The 22,944-nt window shown below is 40.5% G+C and overlaps 2 protein-coding genes across 7 annotated transcripts in view; one reads left to right on the top strand and one right to left on the bottom strand.

Annotated features, from left to right (window-relative positions):
- Positions 1–22,944, bottom strand: part of ENOX1 (ecto-NOX disulfide-thiol exchanger 1) — a 375,494-nt gene that overhangs the window by 12,965 nt on the left and 339,585 nt on the right. For 5 of the 6 annotated variants that reach the window (XM_061374278.1, XM_061374274.1, XM_061374275.1 and 2 more), the window contains exons 13-14: positions 16,644–16,751; positions 11,504–11,560 (exon numbers count right to left, since the gene is read on the bottom strand). In XM_061374278.1, the coding sequence (XP_061230262.1) occupies positions 11,504–11,560; positions 16,644–16,751 (165 nt within the window). The remainder of the gene's footprint in view (positions 1–11,503; positions 11,561–16,643; positions 16,752–22,944) is intronic. The other variant, XM_061374279.1, reaches the window with a different exon arrangement.
- Positions 1–22,944, top strand: part of AKAP11 (A-kinase anchoring protein 11) — a 430,499-nt gene that overhangs the window by 407,522 nt on the left and 33 nt on the right. The gene's annotated exons all lie outside the window — the stretch shown is intronic.

Raw genomic sequence — 22,944 nt, 5'->3', positions numbered from 1 at the left:
TGCTGAAAGACCAGTGAAAAAATGAATCCTACCAGACTCTGGAAGAGTTTGCAGTATATGTTGGTGTTTCCCTTATATGTACAAAGCCAACTGTCTGAGGCATTAAAACAGTAGCAGAAGAAGAAAAGACTAGATGTTGGACACAGCAGGCACATGACAGAGCAGCTACTGAATGTTGTCAGATGTAAGTGATATACTTTCTTATCAGCCAGGGGATTTATGAGAGAAAACAAGCAGTAGGAGAAAAACTATATATCTGAATCTTAAGCAAAAATCTAGCAGGCTATTAACATCAGGCCAGAGAGATGCTGTAAGCTTGAAAAGAAAAGGTAATCTTATGATTTTGATAGAAGAAAAACACATTTGCATGTGATACCAAACCTGCAGTCCTTAAGATCTTGAAAAGCACATGTATACCTGCTCTGAGCCCACAGAACTGGTCTCTGACTTCAGACATGCTTGCCCAAATCGTTTATTGACAGCCAGGCAGGTTTGCTGATTCTACTGCAAACATGAGTAGAAACTGCCATGTGACACAAAGACTGCACATTTTTAATTTATTTTTGTTTACCTGGGGACCTCTTAAAGTCTGATGTAGTTGTGTTTCCTTTGCTGTTTTTAATTTAAATGTACTTCAGACCCACATCTGAAAATTTAATCTTGCTGTTTTAGCCTGAATGGAACCTAATTCAATTTCCAATCAAGTGACTGGAAGCCTTGCAATAGTTTCAATGCTCATCAAGTCAGGCATCTCAAATTTCTGGGGACATACAAGGTTGAGGTATAGGACAACTTCTGATACCTTAACATGGTTGTCAGTTGAGAACAGGCTACTGTCCTTGTCTATGTTCTTATCCATGGTAAATGCAAAATTATCCAATCCAGGTTGAGCTAAATTACAATGAAAGAGCTTATTTAAATTTAACTTAAAACAAATTTCCTTGCAAATGTGGCGATGTATGAGTACACTCACAGATGGTGATGGTGATTCAAATGATCACAGAATCACAAAATCAGGCAGGTCACCTTGGGAGGTCTCTAGATCAACTTCCTGCTCCAAGCAGGATCAGCTGCTGGGGCAGAGCACATGAATGTGCAACAAGGGGCAATAGTCCAATGTCTGGATAAACCTCAGCAGTTTCTCTGCAACATTCCAGGTTTGCGCCCTCAGCAAACCACATGTGGGGTGCGTCATCAATAGACGGGTGCCTCTATCCCCTGCAGAAGGGATTTCCCAGCCAGTATCAAGTGCTGTTTCCTCCTGATACTTGTGATTAAAGTTCTATCTCCATGAGTGCAAAGAAGGACAGAGGCACTATCACAGATTGGGAAAGCCCAGGAACCTAAACAGTCATCCTGTGACCCAGCTTTTCCCAGGGCTGTTACAGGAAAGCATCAAGCCTCAGGGGTCAAGTATGACACCTATCAAGAGCAGGCAATGGAAATGTTCTCTGCACCATCTTACAGACTGAGGAGGTTCTGCCTATATGGATATGGGAGTTGCTATGGGATGTAGGGGAAGGACATCTTAAGATTGTACAAGACTTAGTTGAGGGTCCTTAATAGGGAAGATAATAAGCTTGTGAGCCATGTATTGAAGTAGTCATAGATCTGGGATGGAACTAGAAGAGATGGGAGAGACTATGCAGAGACCTCATGTGACTTAGTGGAGCGACCAGGGAGTGCAAGCCAGCAACTGGGGACACTGTGGGATCTGGGGAATCACTAAAAGATCCAGTTTCTGTGTGTGTACATGTGAGGCAGGGGACAGTTACAGAATAGAATAAGAGTCAAAGGACAGTTACTGGAGGGATCCACATTGTATATATGTTTAAGTCTGCATGTGCTATTTCCCACTAATAGAACTTTCTCCTGATCAGCCAGAAAGAGTAGCACGGTGAGGCCAACAGTATTGTTTCTGTTTATGAATGCTGAGTCTGTGTTGATCTGTGTGGAAGGCCATGTACATATGTATGCATGTCATGCATCTGTTGTATACATGAGTTTATGCACATGCCTGTGGGGAATACATGCTCAGCATTGCTGCAGGTTGGTTGCATGCAGCTACAACTACCTTGCCTCTGCTGGGTTGCAAGATTCAGTAACTCCTGACAGCAGCAATGCTTGGTTTGGGCCAAATGGCTCTAATTCTTCCTTTAACTGAGTTTGTTCTCCTTCATGGGATGCTACAGCACTGTGCTGTAATGTGGCATGGAAATTTGGTTGAGTGTTTGAACACTCAAACTAACTCAAAATTCTCCAGGAACACTCTGTATTATTCAGCTGTCCTTCCGGCATGTCCTCTTGCAGTGACTGTTTCTGATTATCTGCTGACTAGTCCTCTAAAAATACTCTAATGACTAGAAAACTGCTCATAATCTTTAATTAATATAATTCTATTGTTGCTGTAAATGAATTGATCTTCTGCTGGCAAATTAACTACTTCCTAGAAACATTATATTTTACACAGTCCTGGTTCTTCACAGCCTAAGAGTTGATTTCTGTAAAGTGGTTGACATTAAGTTAGGTGGTCTTGCTGACACTGCCTCTGTGTAGAGAGGTTTTCTGGCCTCTTCTATGTGTGCTGGAGTAACTAGGCTTACAGTAAAAATTACAGTGTTGCATTACATATAGAAAAGAATAAGGCAAGGAGTAAGGCATCCAACCATCTAGTCAAAGCCAGAGTTCTCACAAGCAGCCTGTGCTACTTTTAGAGGTAGCACCAGGTCAACATTCAGTAAAAAGAAACCCTTACTTTCTGGTATTTTTATTTCAGGGTCTCAGAGGATCCTTCTCCCTCTGTTACTTACCCAGTGATGCAGAAGAACATATTTACCATATGCTACACTGCTGGTGAATGTGACTGGTCTATCATTAGAAATGATACACCTTTCCATTCACATCAAGCCTAAACTTGAGAACTTTGTGCTATGCAAGAAACCACTACTGGTTTTGTCAGCCACAGCACAATGTAATTGCTTTCAAAGTACATTAATATAAAAATTTACTTTTGAAGTACACTAATATAGAATTTACCAATTCAAGAGTAAAGTTAAGAGTGTGCTGATATAAACAAATAAAGGGTTGAAAACTGGTTTGAAAAACTATCTGGCATTAAAATTCTAGAAACAACAATGAAGAAAAATTAGAAGAGCAAACATAAGACCTTGCAAAGAAAGAACTTCAAACACACCTCTATGGGTCTAATATTTGTTTTTCTGATTTATCCTACATGATAGAATTGTTTTCAGGAGTGAAGATTAATTGTATTATGGTGCTCTTGACATCCTACTTTTCCGATCCATTTGCCAGAGAGATGCTTTTAACTTTTTCATTACAAAGCTTTCACTATTATAACTTTCACCTGCTGAGTTTAGGCAACTAGCAATAATCTGAAAATGCCTTTCTCATTGAAACTACCTCTTTATATTGCTCTCATTGTATTTGTGCACATCTATTTTACGGTAATGTACATATACAAAATACAGATGACTAATATGAAAGTTACTTCATGCTTATTTTTAAAAGTATGAGCAGGTTGCTTCATTTTCTAAAGCTGGATTTATGTGTAGGTTCGTGATGAGTTAACACAGATGTTTTATGTGATGCGAAGGTGGTTGTTTTGCAAGGGAAAAGGTAATTGTCATTTTGCACACCTTATGCTAGGAAATCGCAGCAAGCCCATGGTTAGCTGAATGAAAGCATCACCTGCCTACCAGCTCTGCTGAAGTTGTAGTAGGAGGGGACAGTTTATGTTTACTTGAGACTGAGAACTTATGAAAGCCCTTTCAAACAGTCTTTAACACAAATATTGCTCCAGCAATCTCCTCAAGAACGATGCACTTCTAAGAAAAAGTTAAGGAGAGGAAAAAAAGGTAATATGTTTCCCTCCTGGGATGTGTAGAATCGTTTTGAAAATGTCTTTGTTGAAATAAAAGGAACTACTTTGGAGGAAAAAAAAAATCAACTTTAAATATTTTATGAGACTAAACAGTTTTCAGAAAAGATTTGTATTTGAAAATTATTAATTTAAGGCATATCAAACAACAGGGTGACCCTTTTATTCACAAGAATCTCCACATCTGAATATATAGAAAATACTTGAAACAAACATTTTGGAGCTTTCATTCCTTTAGATTGGATCATGATTAGGACCATGAATTCTTCCTAAGGAGAAGGACGTGGGAGTGCTGGTTGACAAAAAGCTCAACATGACTCAGCAGCGTGCGCTCACAGTCCAGAAAGCCAACCATATCCTGGGCTGAAGCAAAATGAGTCAGGTCAAGGTAGGTCAAGGTAGCAGATTGTCCCCCTTTTCTCTGCTCTTGTGAGATCCCACCTAGAGTATTGAGTTCAGGACTGGGGCCCCAACCTAAGGACATGGACCTCTTGGAGTGAGTCCAGAGGAGGCCACGGGGATGCTCAGAGGGCTGGAGCACCTTTCCTATGAAGACAAGCTGAGAGAACTGGGCTTGTTCAGCCTGGTGAAAAGAACCTTGGTAGAGAGACCTTAGAGCAGCCCTCCAGTACATAAAGGGGGCCTGCAAGAAATCTGGAGATGGACTTTTCACAAGGGCATGTGGGAACAGGACAAGGGGAAATGGTTCTAAACTGAAAGAGGGTTGATTTAGATTAGATATTGGGAAGAAATTCTTTACTATGAGGGTGATGAGGCACTAGAAGAGGTTGTCTAGAGAAGTGTGGGTGTCCCATCCTGGAAGAGTTCAAGGCCAGGTTGGATGAAGCTTTGAGCAACCTGGTCTAGTGGAAGGTGCTTCTGCCCGTGGCAGGGGGATTGGAACTAGATTATCTTTAAGGTCCCTTCCAACCCAAACCACTCTATGATTCTAAGAAGAGTGTCTCCTTGCAATACTGAAGTTCCTTTCTTGCTTCCGTCACTTTTTGCTGTCCTATTCCTTGAAGGACTTTAGCAAATTGAAGGGAACATGAATTTGGTGTACAATGCCCAGGAATGCAGCACTAGGCTTGTGGCTAAAGCAGAGGTAGCCCATCATCCTTCAGGTGGCTGCGGGGGAGCCTGAGTGCTCTGGCAGCCAATCTGCCTTGTACACTGTGTGGGTTAAGCACACAGCTACATATGCATAAAGCTGAATGTTATTTCTTACTAGAAATGATGAGTTGACTCCTGTATACTTGTGCAGTATAAATACTCTGTGAAAATGCTTTGGGATGAAAGGCTGCTCATAGTGATCAGATATTATTAAAATGTCAAGTAGCTCTGGGCATTGAAGAACTGTCTTCCCTGGAGCTTATATGAGATTTAAAGTCAAAAACTTTTGTGATTTGCTGAGTGGGTGGCTGATTGGGTTTTATCGTTTTGTCTCAGAGTTCTCTCTTCTCCTCCCTCAGATGACAGGAATTCACTCCAATCAAAAGCCAAGTTATGATGCTACTCTAACACTTTTAATTAGGGACATGGGAAGTGGTGCGATTTCTTTCTGCACATTAACAAAGGGTTTATTGGTACAGCCCAGATCTGCTTCAGATAGCACAGTTTGTGTCAGAATATACCTAGATCTGCTGTAGCCATTTGCCTTCCAGCTGAACCCATGACACTCCCATAGGCCTAGACTGTAGCTGAAACCACAGAGATTGTGATTCAGCAGGCAGAGTTTACACTGTGCTAAGGAATCTATACTGCTGCCCTCTAACGTGCTGAACTGGGGCTGGGACAGCCAAGGGAGGACTCAGGGAAACTTGATCTATCAGTATTCAAGAACTTCTGAAGGCTGAACAAGTTCTTTGATAACATAGTCCTAAACAGCCAGTTAAACTCCTGTTATTTTTCAGGCCTCACAGTATTGAATTCATGAGTTGGCCATTCCTTGTGCCTGCTGTGGCAAGTAGGAAAGCTCTGATCTGCCAATGGTCATAGCTGCTTGAATTTTTCACACTCCACATGCCTTGAACTTAAGGAAAGTAGAAGAAATGAGTGATGGAAGGGCTATAAATAAATGCCTGACATGAAAAAGGCAGGGATTAGAAAGAGGCGCAGACACACCTCACCCCTTGTGCTGGCCCCACCAGGACATGAATAACCTGAATACATAGAGTGAATGGGTCTCTGTAATCTCTGGGGGCTTTACACCCCACTCAAATCAGGGTAGAGGGTCCTTGCACTTTCTTCTAATAACAAAACCAGCCATGACAAGAAACCAAACCCCACATCTCTCTCTCCTCAAGGAGCTATCCTCATCCCTGTGCTGCACCATTACTCCTGTTTGTCCTTTTTAGAAAATTAACTGCACTTGTTACATGAATTGATTAGTTGACTGAACACAGTCTTGCAAAGGGGAGCAGTTAGAACAGAGGGGCTGAAGAGAGCACATAGCCCATGGTCTTTTCTGAAAATGCCATTTGGAACCTTCTCGGGTGGAGGAAAGATGCCAAATTCTCTGTAGGAGGGTACATTACCCCTCAGCTCTTGGATACAGAAAGGCTGCCAGCACTATCTCCCTACCCTCAAACGTACCCAGTTGTCAGCACCTCACTTTTTGCAGTGCCCACTCACTCCTGTGTGCTCTAGAACAGCCTGCTGCAAGGACCCCAAGTGATGTCAAGGAAGTTACTCAGTGACTCATGCCAGCAGACTCAGGTTGAGGTTCACAGCATACAAACCTGGGAAACTGGGATAGAAAAGAAACACACATTTCCTGATGTGTGCAAGCCTTATACTGACTTTTCTAGCCTGCAACTTTAGGCCCAAATTGCTCTTATAATAGCATGTTAAGCATATTTTTTATCATGAGACTATGTTGTTGTGGGAGGAGAAAGCCTTTTGAAGAGTGGGCTAGTCAGGAAATGGCTGTTGTACTCATAATGAAGTGAAGCAAAAGCATCTGCAGTCACTGGGGTCTTCAAAGTGAAGCAAAAGCATCTGCAGTCACTGGGGTCTTCATCATTAAAGGTGACCAGCTTTTCTCTCATAGTCCCAAACCACTGGGATGATCTGAGCAGGCACTGCACTCTTCCAGCTCCTCTCCTCTTCCTTTGTTCAAGGACCCTTTTCCTGTTACGTGGCTCATGTATGTGAGGCAGTCATACCACATGGAGGTACCCCATCCTATGGCAGATGTGTACTAACACATACACTGACACAGGACATTCAGAGCACGCACACTTGTTTTCTTCCCTTAAAGTACAAGAACTGAAATTGTACTTTCCTGTAAAAGGACAGTAAAGTACAAGAGCTGAACTCTGATGAGTCTGATGGAATTACAGGCTTCTCCAAAAATTGAAGTGGGTTAGGTTTTTAAACCTTTGCCTGTCTTGTTGGAAAAATGAGCCTCATATGAGTCGTCTTCTCTTTAGTAGAGATCATCAGTGATTATCCTACTACATGAAAACAGAAGACTAGGGTGTAGTTAGGAATAATATCACTTTCAATGTAGCATAAAGTGAGCAGTTTAGTAAAACTGTTGAAATATGTCACTTAAATTAGTATTTCAATTAAGGGAAGAATACACATCAAATCTAAGCTACTTGGTTGAACTGGAGGAATGCTCTGATAACAACTTCAAGGATTTAAATGGAAAAATGCATCCCTACTTAGTATTATTGATTTCGTGCCCACAGAATATTGTGTCCAAGGTGCTGGAAGCAGACAGACGAATGAGGTCAAAGTCATCACTTTGTTCAAACAATGAAACTCAAACAGAACAAAAAGCTGGTAAAAAACCCTTGTGTTGAAATCAGTTTTACTCTCTGAAATATATCAGACTTTTATACGCTGATGAGAATTTAATTATTGACTTCAACAGAGTCAGGACTTCACCAAGCAACCACAGTCTGAGCATTCAAAATATTTCTGTGATCATGACCCACCTCTTGCTTCAGTCTGAACTTGGAGGACTGATACTCTTGACTACCATTTTATGGCATATCTACATAGGAGTTATTCACCAGAGCTATCTAATGAAGGCAGGTAACTGACAATGGACAGTGCCAAATTCCTGGAAAAAGATCACTGAGTACTTCTGAAATAAGGCCTGGTAAAAAAGAAATCTCCTTTCTCCACTAACAATAGAGGGATACCATGAATATCAACCTTTCCACCCCTAAAACAGGGATATATTCATCAAGGCTATATAACTTACTTGCATGCAGTGCCCCATGTATATTGAATTCAGCAGTCAGCAAGAGGAGAACTTTGATCAAAACACAGAATTAACGTGTATACAAAAGGCTCCACAGAAAGCCACTGACCTTGCAGAAAAAGTGAAGGAATAAATAGTCTTTATGGAGTTAGCCACAAAGCATATGATTAGCATTTTCAGTTTGCAAAATGTTCTTTACTTGTGTATTCCCAAGCAAGGTGTTTTTTCATGTTGGGACTAATCAGCTTCCAAGACTCTGGGAACATCCTGGAAGAGGATTATATCTGAAATTATAATTGTCTGTTGGCCATTATTTTCTCTTCAGCTAAGACAGAGATGTGAATTAAGTATCATTATATGCAGCAATGAAGAGGAAATTAAAAGGGGGGCAGATTAGGAGCAAGAAGCAATCTTTTCCTAACCATGCGGCTGAAGGAAATGAACACTCAGTGACAGCATGACAGCTTTGGATGTTGAAGCCTCTGTTAACACCAGGCTAGGATCTCGGGCTCCATGTACCACTTCAGCCTGACATTTGGCCTTTCCTGACACAGAGTATAGCCGGGAAATGTCAACAGCCATAACAAATATTAGTGCATGTACCTGGCAAGTCATTCATGAAACATCCTTATAACTGTTTACAAAGGCTTGTAAGATGGTTTTCTTTCTGGAAAAAGTAGATATACTGGCAATACACTAAAATTTCGTTTCCCCCCCACTCAGATTTGTATGTGAACTGCCAGGGCAGGGAGGGTGACATTGCAATTGCTTCAGCCTCTTGGTTAACAGTGCTCGATTCTCCCACCAAAACTAGAGAAAAAAAAAAAAAAGTCTGGTCTACTTATAGTTTGGGCACATTTCAGGGGTGATGTTCTTCTTTTTTTCAAAGGTGTCCAGATTCTTATTTCCCTTTCAGGATGCTCTCACATAATGGAAATGTAGAAAACATACCAGGATACGTCTAAGTATATATTTTCATCTGTATCTGCTTTTACAACAAAAAATATTTCCAGGTTTTATTTTAAGAATTAATATTTTCTAATGTAACCCTAACCTTATATGATGCAGACCAGTGCCATTAGCAGAAAATCTGAGGACTGCAGAAAACAATCTTTTCAAGACTACAATATGGGCTTTCTTGATGTGTATGCACTGTGTCTGAAGCTTCCACTGTACTTTCTAGGAGTCTGATTTTCTGCAGAGTAAGTAATCTAAATATGCCACAGTGTGAAGATTAGATATAGACATACGTTGCCATTTTTCCTTACCAACACCTCCTACTATTGCTCAGCATGCAGAGGTATTTCATTTTCTGAATTCAACCTGTCAACTGTAACAAATATGTCCTAATCCCATTATATGTACCACAGTTCACTAACAACCATGTAGGAGCCACGAAGCCTTTTTCTCTTTGATCACCCCAGATTTTCACACTGGCCAAGGGCAAGAACCATGAAGTCTGCTGAGAACAGATGTGGAGAGACAACCTGCAAGGCACAATACCTGAGCACTACATATTTGATATACATGACAATTGTTTGAAGAGTACCTCAACTTCCATTTTACAAAGTTCATTGCTTTAGCAAATGCTTTAACATCAGTTCTTTCCCTCTATTTCTCTACTTCCATTGTGCTGCTGTGCTTTCTCTGATTTTGTGGTGGCATAATTGTTGAATACACGGCTGCAACTGTGACTCAATAATTGCAGCTGTCTGATCTCCCTCTTCATCATAAATTTAGGTATTCACTTCTTTTCTTAGTAGTCTAATATTGCTATGAGATAATCACAGGAAAAGCTCATGGAAGAGAGGTAGAAAATAGTTTCTATCCTATGGAAAATTCAGGCATTTGAACAATTACTACTAGTACAAACTGGAACAAAATACTATATTTTGGAAATTTACCATTAAACGAAGATTCTGAAATATTTTGGTTTAGACTGGGAATGATGTACTGAAACACTAACTTTACACAATTGAAATGTTTCATTTTAATGCTATTTTAACCTTCATATTATATAAAAATAAAACTTGCAGGCTTTTCTCTTTTATCCAGTTACATATGAGCCAGAATGATACAAGTTGAAGCATTTGGGTAATTTTCCTTTAAAATATTTCAATCCTGCAAAACATTGTTTCATCCACATTTTTGGAGAGGAAGCAAGTTCCTTTAGAAAGTTTCTAAGTCTTACATCTGTAAATTCCTTTAGGAAACCTGCAGCTAACTGATGTACAATGACAAATTTTTAGGAGCAAATGTGAGCATTTGAAGATCATCAGTGGATTAATGTCTTTATTTTGGTTTGCAAACAGAATCTTTCAAAGGGACAATGAGACGCCAAGCAGACAGACTGCAATTGCGGATTTGTTGGAGCTATCAGACAATATTGAATGTCTCCTGTCCAAATGCTGAGAGCTATGAGGCTCTATTGACTTCACTGCGGAAACAGACCACAATGAATGAGATTCAGGAAAGGATTAAAAAAGAGGAGACAACATTTCCTTATCACAAAGCAGTCCACAAAATTTGAGCCTTCCCTTCAGGTTTAAAATAAAACTGCTTTCCTGGCTCTGCCATTAGACAACACATTGACTAAAACAGATATTAAATATATTGGTTTTCAGACTGTTGCTAGCTCTCTTGGTTAGGAGGAAGATATATAATCAGTTTTAATTTTCATATGTTTATGACAAAGCACAAAGCTGCATGGTTTGGATGACAAACATAGCAGGCAAGCTTTCCTTTTTTTCTCTCTACCCTTATCCAAATTGCTGTTTTGACTGCAATCACAAATGGAATAACAGAAGCAATTTTGGGTTTTTTTGGTGGCAGGTTTGAAAAAGCATGACCTTAACAAGTATTTTAACAATTTTGGACAAAATAATGACTCACTGAATTAATTCAGTCTTCTTGTGCAAATTAACTGTTTCCAAATTCTACATGTGTATGAATCACTTCACTCAGAACTGAAATATGGCCAGACTTGCTCAGCTGCAAGGTGGCAGCCAAAAAGACAAACAATATAACTTTGTAGCTTCAGTAGTCCTGGACAGGACACTAAAGTAAAGCATTTCTCTTGCAGTCGTTTCCATGGTATCTTTAACACCCACATACAGCTAGTAGGACATCGGTTGTTAAAGTCTCAGCCAAATAAATCCTACAAAGTAAATTGCATGGAACCCAATTTATCTACCTTAAAATGAAGTTTGCTGGGATGTGAACCTGTGGCTTCAAGAAAAAAAAACAACAGGCACTTCTAACCTGATGTGCAAATAATTCAGCCTTCTATCAGCTTTAAGACATAAACAGTAAATTTGAGACTATATGCATGCATGTATATATATAGGTGTGTATATCATAATCTATACATTGATAACTGTACCTACATTTGCTTGAGATTCATCATGCCCATTGATTTCTGCTAATTCCTTGGCGCTTTTTAACTGCAAAGAGTGAACAAAAGACAGAAAAACACAAGCACATTACTTTATTATTTCACACAGTTGTCTTTGATTTATTTGAAGGAGCATTTTATAAAGCTTCCAATGAGAAAAACAGATGGAGCATATGATTCGAATGAGTTTTTGCTCAAGCCATTTTGAAACCAACATACTTAAGGCTTGATAGGTTGGAAAAAAAAAAAGGGAAATAATAAGACTGGGTCATTATTTTTTAAATAATAAGATTAGAAAGCAGTTTCAAGATATAAAAAGTGCACAGAATTGGGTCTCAAGAATACTAAACAATTTCATTTCCCATTCTTGTTGCTATTAATTTAAACTTTACAGTATTTGCAAGTTGCCACTAGCTAAATAGTATTTTGCTAATGACTACTTTTGCACTGTTTAAGATGCCAAAGTGTGACTATGTTTCCTTCCTGAGGAAGCATCCAAATAAATGACATGACTCCTAGGTATGATGGAAAAAGAAGTGAAGAACAGTTCTTTTATACAACCAGTGGCAGGAAGAACTGAGGACACACTGACAATTCCATATATTTGATCTGAACCAAAACTTTATTTTTCCTCCTGAGTTGGCTTTCTGGGGAAAATCCAGGATTACAATGGGCATTGTAAAAACCACTCCTAGGATATTTAAGGGATGCTCTAGCTTGTACCTCAAAGCCACAGTGAAAGATGCAGTTGTCTACCCTATGACTAAGCAAACACAGAAAGGATACACTGCAGCTCTCCTGAGCCACTAAGCCATGGAGGTTTGTACACTTAAATGAAGGACTTGGAACCTTTTGCTCTTTTGGTAAATCTCCGAAGAGTCATGCTTTTAGTCTAACTTAATTCAGAGTAGGTATCTGTGACAGTGGGAGATAGGGAGCAATAAAAGAAACTTTCCTCTGCAGTCCTTGTGTTTTGCCAAAGAAACTGGGGTTGATGTAACCATTGATGATACAGCTGTGATCCTGAATGACAACAGTCCTAAACCCCAGATGAAATGGAACACCAGTTTGTTTTATTAGGTGTGTGAATCTGTAGCACTGGTGGACTATCACCCTAGTGTGCCTACATTACCTCCATCATCTTTCTGTTGTGTGACATCAACAACTAAACTGCATATGATTCATTTCCCAGCTTCTCAGAGTTTCCAATCTGACAATTAAGGTAAGAAGGCCATAGTCTCTGTGTACCTCATTATAGACTCAGAGAATCACCTAGGTTGAAAAAGATCTTTAAGATCAAGTCCAATTGTTACCCCAGGACTGCCAAGTCCACCACCAAACCATGTGCCTGAGGGCCTCAGCTACATGGTTTTTAAACACTTCCAGGGATGGTGATTCCACCACTGCCCTGGGCAGCCTGTTCCAATGCCTGATCAGCCTTTTGCTGAAGAAATTTTTCCTAACATGAAGTCTAAACTTTCCCTGGCACAGCTTGAGGCCATTACCTCTTGTCCTATCACTGGTTATTGGGGAGAAGAGACCAGCTACCTCCTCACTCCATCCTCTTTTCAGGTAATTGTAGAGAGATTTATTTTGTAGGGCTGTTAACTGCACCAGTTCAGGAACTGCTACTCATAGAATCATAGAATAGTTAGGGTTGGAAAGGACCTTAAGATCATCAAGTTCCAACCCCTCTGCCATGGGCAGGGACACCTCACACTAAACCATGTCACCCAAGGCCTCGTCCAACCTGGCCTTGAACACATGCCACTAAACCCATCCTGACAGAGAGGGAAGGGGGTAACAATTCCTGATAAAGTAGTACAGAGGATAGTTGGGGACTGTAAACTCATCAAGTCTCCTGGTTCAATTCACTGATGCTTACCTTTCAATACCCTCAAAAAGTCTGCAATTTATACTGACAGCAGGCTGATGCATTTTCAATGAATGCTACATGTTTTCCCTACACTGAAAAAAATAAAGATCCTGTGAAACCACCTCACTTTGAGGATGTCTGGTAGGAATGAGCTGAGATAGCTACTTCCAGCCAAACACCAGAATTAGGTATTTCTGCATCATGGTGTGACTGAAAGGCCATTTCCTGATTCTGCCAACTCTTCATTATAGAAATTCACCTCATGTGAACAGTCCTGTTGAGTTAAGCTGAATTACTCATCTGAATATGACTCCAGGAGAGCGTGCTCAGGCGTGTAAAACTGTTATGCATGCTAATGCCATGTCCTGCGTGTTTGATGAGTGCTGTACTTACCTTTTACCTTTCCTTTTCCAATTTGATAAAGTGCCATCAGCCCTTGGTGAATACTGGCTCATTGGGCAACACTTTGTATGCATTCTGCTGGTGACATACCACCCCCAGTCAGTTACATGTGCATTTGATGGGAAAGTGAGCTCAGCCTCTAGTTTACATTGATCTGGCAGTCTTTCACCTCACCATGGTTTCCCACCATCATTGCCCTGTCACTGCTCCACTGGTTAATCTAATGCAGACAGGATGCTTGAGACTTTCCATCTCTTTTATTGCATGCCATACTCTGAAAGGATGCCAGAGCTCAGGCAAGAAGGTGCTAGCATCCACATATACATTGGGAGCACTGCAGTAGGAGGTGAGGTGAGCCAATGAAGGCAATGGTGGAAAATGTATGAGTAGAAAATGTTCAGCTGCATTCCTACAGGCTAATGGGGTAAAGTCCCTTTTTTTTCCAATATTGTTTTGTTTTTCTAAATTAAAGTATTTTCTTCTCTCACATCCTAAATAATGAAATGTTGGAATAAGAACCTCAGAAAAACATACAATATTGGAAAAAACAGGACTTGCCTTACCCCCTAGGACAGTTCCATTGCAGGTCAGTGGGGAGTGTGATGTTATCAGCAGAGAGCAGCTGAGGCAACACACTGAACTAGTGCCCGTAACAACCAAGGCACCACTTGGAAGGAAAGGAGAAGGACTGAGGAGTCAGTCATTAGATATAAGTCTGACTCAAACCAGTGGGCATGAATCCATCTGACAAACCAGAGCTGGTGGCCACGGGACAGATCTGATTCAGACGCCTTTTGGATAAAGAAATGCAATATAGCGCACAAGCCAATGGGAACTCTCCCAGCAGGACATCCCAGCCTGGACACAGATGGGTTGGTGCAACTGGATCAGTGTGAGATGTGCTGAGCCAGCAGACATGTTCAGACACAGCTGCATCCCTCTGCACATGCCCATGGTGAGGCAAGGCAGGATCCCCCTGCCAGCTTGAGATGAAAAGGAAGATTTTAGCAAATGTATCACAAAACTAAGCCGTGCAATCGAGGCAGGAGCCTGGTGCTATTTATATTTGAATTAAATGTTCATATTTACTTGAGTCCACTGGGTGGTTTTCAATACTCATTGTGGATAAAACACACAGATGAGCTCTGGTGCTTGTAAAGGAAAGCTGTGAGCCTTGGCAAGTGGGGTCATTACTCCTAGGGCTTCTCCTGTTTGGGGAAGTTTTGGAACTGGTTCAGGGTTGTTGGAGAAGCACACTGGCTGTGTAGTACTCCTTAGGAATTCTGGCTACTTACAGTCTTGGCTTTGGGTATGTTTCAGAACTAATTCGCAAGAGAAATGTAGATCCACCCTGCCTTTCTTCCAGCTACTGTTCCGTCTGTCTGCCTAGCATGAGCGCACATTTGATTCACAATTAGTAGGAGTTTGAAGAGATTCAGAAGGCTGCCTTGGTGGTCCCTGCTGGGACCCAGCACTACAAGATCTTCCTATATGGTTTGGCAGCATTTAATTGCTACCAAGTTGCAAAGTAAATTAATAAAATTTCATTGTTATTTAAGTATTTCATAACACTAACCTTGCATGCCATGTAAAAATGGAAATGAGATGCAATTAACTCAAGAGATCTCATGGATTTTTGTGTTTATAAAGATTCTGTCATTACCAAATCCATTTTTCCTCATGGCATTTGTGACTTACAGTCTTGTATCAGCTCCCATTTGGAAGGTTATCTCTGTAACCAGAACATCTAAGTACATGTATCAGAACATAAAAGCTTACTTTTTCCCCCCAAATCTAAATTATTAGTTTCTATAATGTATTTGTCACTAGATATGTTCAAAGAAAAACATTAAATGCCGAACAATATGCAGCTTGCATAGTATTAAAAAATCTGAAATAAAAATAGTTAGTTTTCCCAATATATACATTAAATGTATAAATATCTCTGCAGCCATATTCAGACATACATGCTGAGAAACCTCAAACATAAGAATCATCAGCATTTTGAATCTCTGCCATCTAATCAATTCAGATCCCAGAGCCTTTAAATTGCAAACATTTAACTAAGTCACCAAATATTTTAGCTCAAAGTTTATATAGAAAGGATTAAAATAAGGTCACAAAACTGTGCCTGTGCAGCAAAGGTGGGGATTTGTGATCCCAGTGTGTCCCAGCCACATGGTCTATAAGCAATACATATTTGAGCACACTGTGCTTTCACACAGTGCAATGTTCCACCTACAGTTTTACAGATTGAACACCAGATTTTCTTTTTGCTTCTACAACTATCAGATATACTCAGTGTCATAAGACACTTTAGTATCAAAGAAGGCATGATAATCAGATTTACACAGGTTTGTTTCTCACTGCTTAAATAAGTGCATTGATAACTGCTTTTTTAATACCATTATGATAAAGAGTTTTGTATATTCATGCCTGCATGAACAACACACAACATGCCAACCTCTTTTGGTTTTGTTTTTTTTTTTTTTTTCAATATTGGTCTTAAAAGAACAGCTTTTTTGTTTCAGGTATATTTAACTCCCTGTGTTAATTCAGAGAGAGAAAACACATACCACTGATATCTATGTGGAAGGATAAGAGGAAATGTTACTAAAGACATGATTGTAAATACTGGATAGTATAAAATAAGGATCCCTTTTCACTGTTTTCTTAAACTCTGTATTAGCCTCAGCTGTGTTCACAAATGCTAATCAGAGCAGACACACAAGCCACATAAGGTTCTGTCTTGCTCATAGGATATTCTGTGGTCAGACTTCTACAGATTTTGGAGGTGAAGCCATGAGTCCCCCATCCCCTTAGCCAGCATTTTAATCCCACCACAAATACTCACCTGTTCCTGCAGGACTTTAAGCATCGCTTGTGTATGTGTTTGCTCTTCCTTGGCTTGCTCCAGTTCGGATTTTTTATTATTTAATTCTTCCTGTATGCTTAGCAATTGCTGCACAAACAAAAGAAATTTCTGGTTAGCATTGTCTGGACCCAAAGCGGTTTTAAATCCTCATTTTGATAAATCCTCACTTCAAACAATGCTTTGCAGTCTGCTCCTACATTTACTGTTGTTGCATAATCTGCTGTGTCTAAGTGGACCAGAGGTAAATGATTTTCATCTGCATCTCCTTCTGCAGCAGTGCTCCACGAATAATACATCTGTTAATGTGTGTTGAGCTATTTGTTACATTAAAGTAGAAACTCCTGGTACAGTATATCACCCACAGAGCGACTGTCACATTCATCTGAACCAAAATCTTATTTGTAGAAGTATATGTGCTGGTTTTAATAATACTAGGGTAAACACTATGGCACATAAATAATTTAAAAGCACAGCCCTTTAATATAATTAGTCATTGGCCCACAGCCATTTTCATTCTATGCAAAGCAATATTCTGGAAAGCTTTCACACTGAGTTGCCAAGAAGACAAAAGCTTTCCTTTTTATCCCTTGTGCAGTGATATTTTATTAGATCAGGAAGACTGACGCCCTACAATCAATATATCAGCCAGGAAGACTGCTGATCTGAACTGTCAAAACAAAAAGCTGTGACCAAAACCTATTTTTATGAAGATAATTCTGGAATGTAGGGACATCTATAAAAGCTCAGGTCCCCTGGTCTTGTCTAGCTCTAGGTTCAGCACAGATTTATTGTGACTGTCAAGAGCAGATCAGTAGATTCAATTAATTCCAAAATAATTATGTATTTTTGTATTGATGAGATGAATGTTAGACACTGCTGAAGAGCAAGAAGGAGACAAAGATGAGATTAAAAAGGAGTTTATGGTGCTTTTGCTTAGTGATCAAGAAAGGAAACTGTGATTTGCTGGGCTCACATATTGGTTGTAAGCACACTCCTTTCTAAGGACAACTTGAACGAGGAATTTCAAGGTCCAGTTGGACTGGGCAACCTGGTCTAGTGGAAGGTGTCCCTGCCCATGGCAGGGGTTTGGAACTAGATGATCTTAAGGTCCTTTCCAACCCCAACCATTCTGTGAACCTATGATTCTATGTAACTATGTATCTAAGCATCTAAAGCTCAGTTTATGCTTGTGCTTAGGACTGGTAATTCTGACTCAAACCAATGTTTCAGATCTTCAGCATCTTGGTAAGTTACAGACAGCAAAACCAGAAATAGTCCCTGCCCTTGTTCCACTGCACCGGAAATCCCAGGAATCAAATGATTTGTCACCAGTATTGTTTTCAGAGCTGCTTGGGAACAGACGACATTTCAGGGACTGATGGAGTTATTGATAGTGTATGTTTGTTGTATTGAACACCACTAGGATGGATTAATTCAGTCACTGAAGTAGAAATGAACGTGGTTATATGTCTGATTATATCTCACACACTCTATAGTCCATCTACGTGAGCTTTTTGATGGGTCTTGCTGCCCGGAATGCTCCCTGGAAGCATTTAAGAGACATTCAGGTATGTGTAGTGACTCTACTGCAGTACCAGAGAATTTCAGAACTCAAGATTTTCCATGAAATAACAAGGTCTGTTCCACTGATGCTCTCACCCAACCATTTTTGTGGGGAAGCTGTACCTTGGCATTCCATGACCAGGGATGGATCGCCACCTCAGGCTTGTGTTCATCTTGCCTGTTGGGTACTACTCCCAGTGTTTTCAGAAGAATCATGGAATTTGTTTATACTGTCATATGTCACACACTGGTACCCATGCAGTTCCTTAGCATAGTTATAGCTTTCCAGACGTTTCATAACTTTTTAGCCTAGAAGGGACCATTTGGTCACCTCATGTAACCTCTTGTCATTACAGACCATTAAGCTTTATCCATGATAGCTCTAGCTGATCTCTGCAATTTAGAAAGAAGGGATTTCAATCCTCAGAAGAGAAGCAGAGCATACAAGACACCAGAAAGAGAGCTTACGCCCTTTCAGGAGCCACTAGACACCTGAGGTTTGGCAAGCAGATATGTCACCTAATATGGGCTGGTGAAATATCCTATCTTTCCGAGTTGCAATTTGTTGGACCTTACACACCTGACCATGGCTAAGATTGTTAAGAGAAAGGCATCTTTTCCCCCCATCTCACAGTCTTCTCTGAGCAGTTATGTCTCCACCTGTGTGGCCAGCCTCTGAGGATTCAAATATAGCAGTGAAAATGGACAAAATGATCCTCACACAAAGCCAGCAATGCATCTAGCCAATTATCTACTGGGGGAGGGAAACGCTTCTGTTTGCCTCTAGTCAATGTGATTTGATCATCATCATTGTCCCACTGAGGTGCTACAAGTACTAGGGAGTCTGAGGAAATCATCACTAGAGATTTTGCTTGCTCCACAGCCTCCGAAGGAAGCAAAGAGCTATGCATATCCAAGAAGAAAACCACAACCAGCCAAACTTCATCCTGTTTCAGAGATTTTACTCCAGTTTCTGGGAGAAACTAGAGTCCACCGCTCTGAACAATACAAATTCCCATCTGGAAGATCCCAAGTGAGTTTTCAGTCCATCTCTGTCCCTGGAAAAACTTCTCACTACTGAATGACTGTTACAAATGGGAAACCAAGTTTCACTTGTGGGTTGAACCTGTTCCACCAGAACTGAAATCTCCTTCCCTATCCTACCCATCCCCTCCCCATGTTTTTATCATGGCCAAACTTTACATACTGCAGATCAGCTCGCCATCTTCCACTGTTTTATTTTCACATCTCCCACTGCGCTCTCCCACTGTGATTTAGTCTAATTTTACTTCCCTTCCTTTGATCCTGACTTTTTCTGTTTTGTCTTTGAGGTAATTTTTCCAAGAGTGCCCGAGCATTGGAGAAAGTGGTGTAGAAGATAATTCTCTGTTCTGAAAGCATGAGAGAGAGATATGTTCCCTGCTCTTTGTACTTGGCTCTGTACCAGCCAGCAGCAGGAATCTCTACCTAACATGTTTTGTTTCCCCAGGGTAAGAGTGTGCATTTTGGTTGCAGTGTGAGCTGCAAAGCACCTGATACAAAACCTTCTAGCAGCCTTAATGGTTAAACTGTCAACTACTGCAGGTTTATTGTGTGCGTATAGGGTCCTATTTTCAAAAGCAACAAATGGGTCCTATTTTCATGGGAGAGGAAAACAGAGCACCTGTGACTAAAGTACTATATTCCCAGTAATGTATAAGTTTTTATAGTCACAGAACTGGGATCCTCCCACCTAACTCCTAAAGACATCAGAATTGTATAAATGTTGTATCCATCCCCTGGGGGTTTAAACTTTTTTTTTTTTTTCTACCTTGTATATACCTCTAAAAGCTGCAGACACCTGCTAATTTTGCATGGGTTGGCTGCTGACATTTCTTTTTCTTGATGCCGCCACCAAGAAGTTGTAATGAGGAATTACACTTGCCAAACAGCTTATTTTTCTCTTCTAGTTCTCAGTTTGGAAAACGAAGAAATAGATTTGATGAAAAAAAATATCAGCCTAAGACAGACAAACAGCCTGAAAAATTTCAGCACAAACACGTGATGTTTGGCAAAGTTAGAAGCAAATGGGAAGAGGATGTTATACTGGTAGGAACGAAGCAAGTTTTGTAAACAGGGATTGCTGTCATGCCCACTTATAAACAGACAGCCTCTTCATAAAGATTGTGAGAAATGATGCCAAGATGATTATATTTAATTATTCAGAATTATTTTGTTTTGCACATAAACGTGCTTATTAAAAATTCATCCTTTAGATACTTCTTCTGCCCTTCAGGTTGCTTGCAAGTATACACCATGATCAATTAAAACAAAATTGTTGTTGTTCCTGGTTTTAATGTTTGTTCTGTCTGATACTGTTCCACCTACTTTGCCATCTCATCCAGTCCTTCTACCAGAGCTTACCTCCTTGCCCAACTACTCATGAAGCATATGCTACCCCACTTCCCACCTCTTATGTCCTTCTGGCTTGTCTCACAGCTAGTGCCAACACAGCTATCAAAGTGTCCCTTACTTCAATTTTGTCTCATTTTTCTGGTCATTTCCTTTAAGCCCTGATGTCCCTAGCTTCGTGGCACAGCCATGGCATTCAGACAGCAGTTCCCCACTTCCCCCAAAGGAACTTCTCAGTTACACAGCCAGGAAGTGCCTGGCTCATTCTTCTGTCTCTTCCAGGGGTCCTCAGTGTGCAGTTCTTTGGGTCTCCAAGGATCTCCTGTAAATTATACAATGGCCTTTTCCCTGAATGAAAATCCCAGTTTCAGGAAGCAGAAAAGCATCTTATGGTGCTCACTGCAGCTCTGAGAATCCTTGACAGAGTACACCTGCACAGTCTAGATCTTCACCAGCACCAGTCTGGAAGTTCAGCTGATCTTCATGCGGCCAAAAATGTTTGTCACCATGGTTTACCCTAAGAGGTGAAGCCAGGAAGTAAGTCCAGGTCAGACGTCACTGATATCCTTTTACAGTAATTTCCAGAGTGGAGAGAGAAAAGGACATAAAACCCCCTACATGTTGTCTCTCCAGAGAGCAATCAATGTATTTAAGACAAAAAAAAAAAAGCAAGACAGATTGTCTTTCCCATGGCAGCTCTGGAGCAGCTCTGAATAGAAATAGTAAATATCGCTCTCCAGTGTTAAGCTTCCTCCATTCATGAGGATGAAATCCTCCCTGTACATAAATGGGTACCTAATTTCTTTATATGGGGGAAGTGTGTGTGTGTGTTTTATTTTGTTGGGTTTTTTACACATTCCCACCTCCAATGCTGAATCTCTGTCAGAGACAGTTCAGTACCGCCCATATTGCGTAGATCTCAGAAGTGCAGACAGAAAATTACCATGTTAAACCAATCTTCGCAGCTTCTGAAACATTAAATATAGATGGCATTATTGAAGCCAGCTGAATTACTCAGACTGTACAATGCGGTGCCAGTGTGGCCAAGAATGCTAACAACCGAACAACACGCAGTGCTCAAAATATATGAGAAGCCCTAAAGGGAAAGTAATAGCTTGCTGTTGTATACCACTGTGCAGCCATGAAATATTCCTTCTCCTTCCTCTCCTCCTCCCTGCTCACAGTTCTTCATCGCTCCCCAAAAGGCAGTGTTACATGTATACATTTAAACATAAATTATGGACATATCTAGAAATGTGGTCTCCCACTGAGCCTAGCAGGACAGAGAAGGGTCTCAGAAGGAAAGTGTGGTTTCCAGCATGAAACCATCAACTTATCATGCTAGGAAAAGGGAGGCAGATCAGAAGAGACCATGGGGCCTGGGGCTGTACTTAAGATACTGTAAAGCTGACAGAATAATGAAAAAGGAAAACCAGCATTTGCCACAAGTTTAGCCATTATACTGCAGGCTGGTTCTGCCCTTGCTATTTTGGCTATGGTTTTCTCTACAGCTGCTTAAAATGAAGTATGAAAAGGTTACAAAGACCTAAGGAAAGGGAAGTAAAGAAGAGAGACAAAAGAACACCTCTGAGATGGGAGTATTGATATTTGTCACAGGTTGTGCAGGCAGTTTCAGCAAACCCAGCCTGTTCAGCCCTGAGAAGCAGGCACAGACTCCCTCTCCCATTTCTGGAGTATCTGCAGAGTATCCAGAAAAGATCTGGGGCAAACCTTTCTGAACTGTGTGTTTCAGTCACAGAGGGATGGTCTTGCACAGCCTAACTGAGCCAACTCAGTTAATGGCCGTCTTAGACACCTAGTGAACTCAGGCAAACTGAATCTTACTATGCGTATAATGTTTTGGGGCAGCATATTACTACTTACTACCTATAGGAAATATATCCCTATACAGGAAAAATCGGAAGATGTGATTCACTAGGTGCCTAAAATGAAGGCAGAATGTGCCTCAAATAAGCAGGCTGTATTCCAAATAAGGCCACCATTTTCAGTCCAAATTAAACTAAGGCTTGCACACCAAACAGTAATCCTGGGAAGCATTTCTCACTTGCGCAAAAGTGTAGCCCTGTCCCTTAAACTACACTAGAATCAGAGATCTAAAAAGTATGAAATCACAAGTGTTTAAAGGACTACAGAGTTCACTGGAAAATTCAAACACTCACTTATGCTAGCAGTTTCTGAGGTTTTAGTCTCTTCTTTTCCTTGAAGCAAAACTTTGCTGTGTGTCTTTCACTTTACTTTATATAAAGAAAAAGAAGGTAGAATTTGCCCAACGGAAAAGGACAAAAATCATCAAGGAAAAGAAGTA

Source organism: Neopsephotus bourkii, unplaced genomic scaffold, assembly GCF_033783945.1.
Source record: "Neopsephotus bourkii isolate Nb327-2 ecotype Australia unplaced genomic scaffold, CSIRO-AGI_Nbou_v1 NB_1637, whole genome shotgun sequence".
Classification (NCBI taxonomy): Eukaryota; Metazoa; Chordata; class Aves; order Psittaciformes; family Psittacidae; genus Neopsephotus; species Neopsephotus bourkii.
This window is presented reverse-complemented; position numbering and strand designations above follow the sequence as displayed.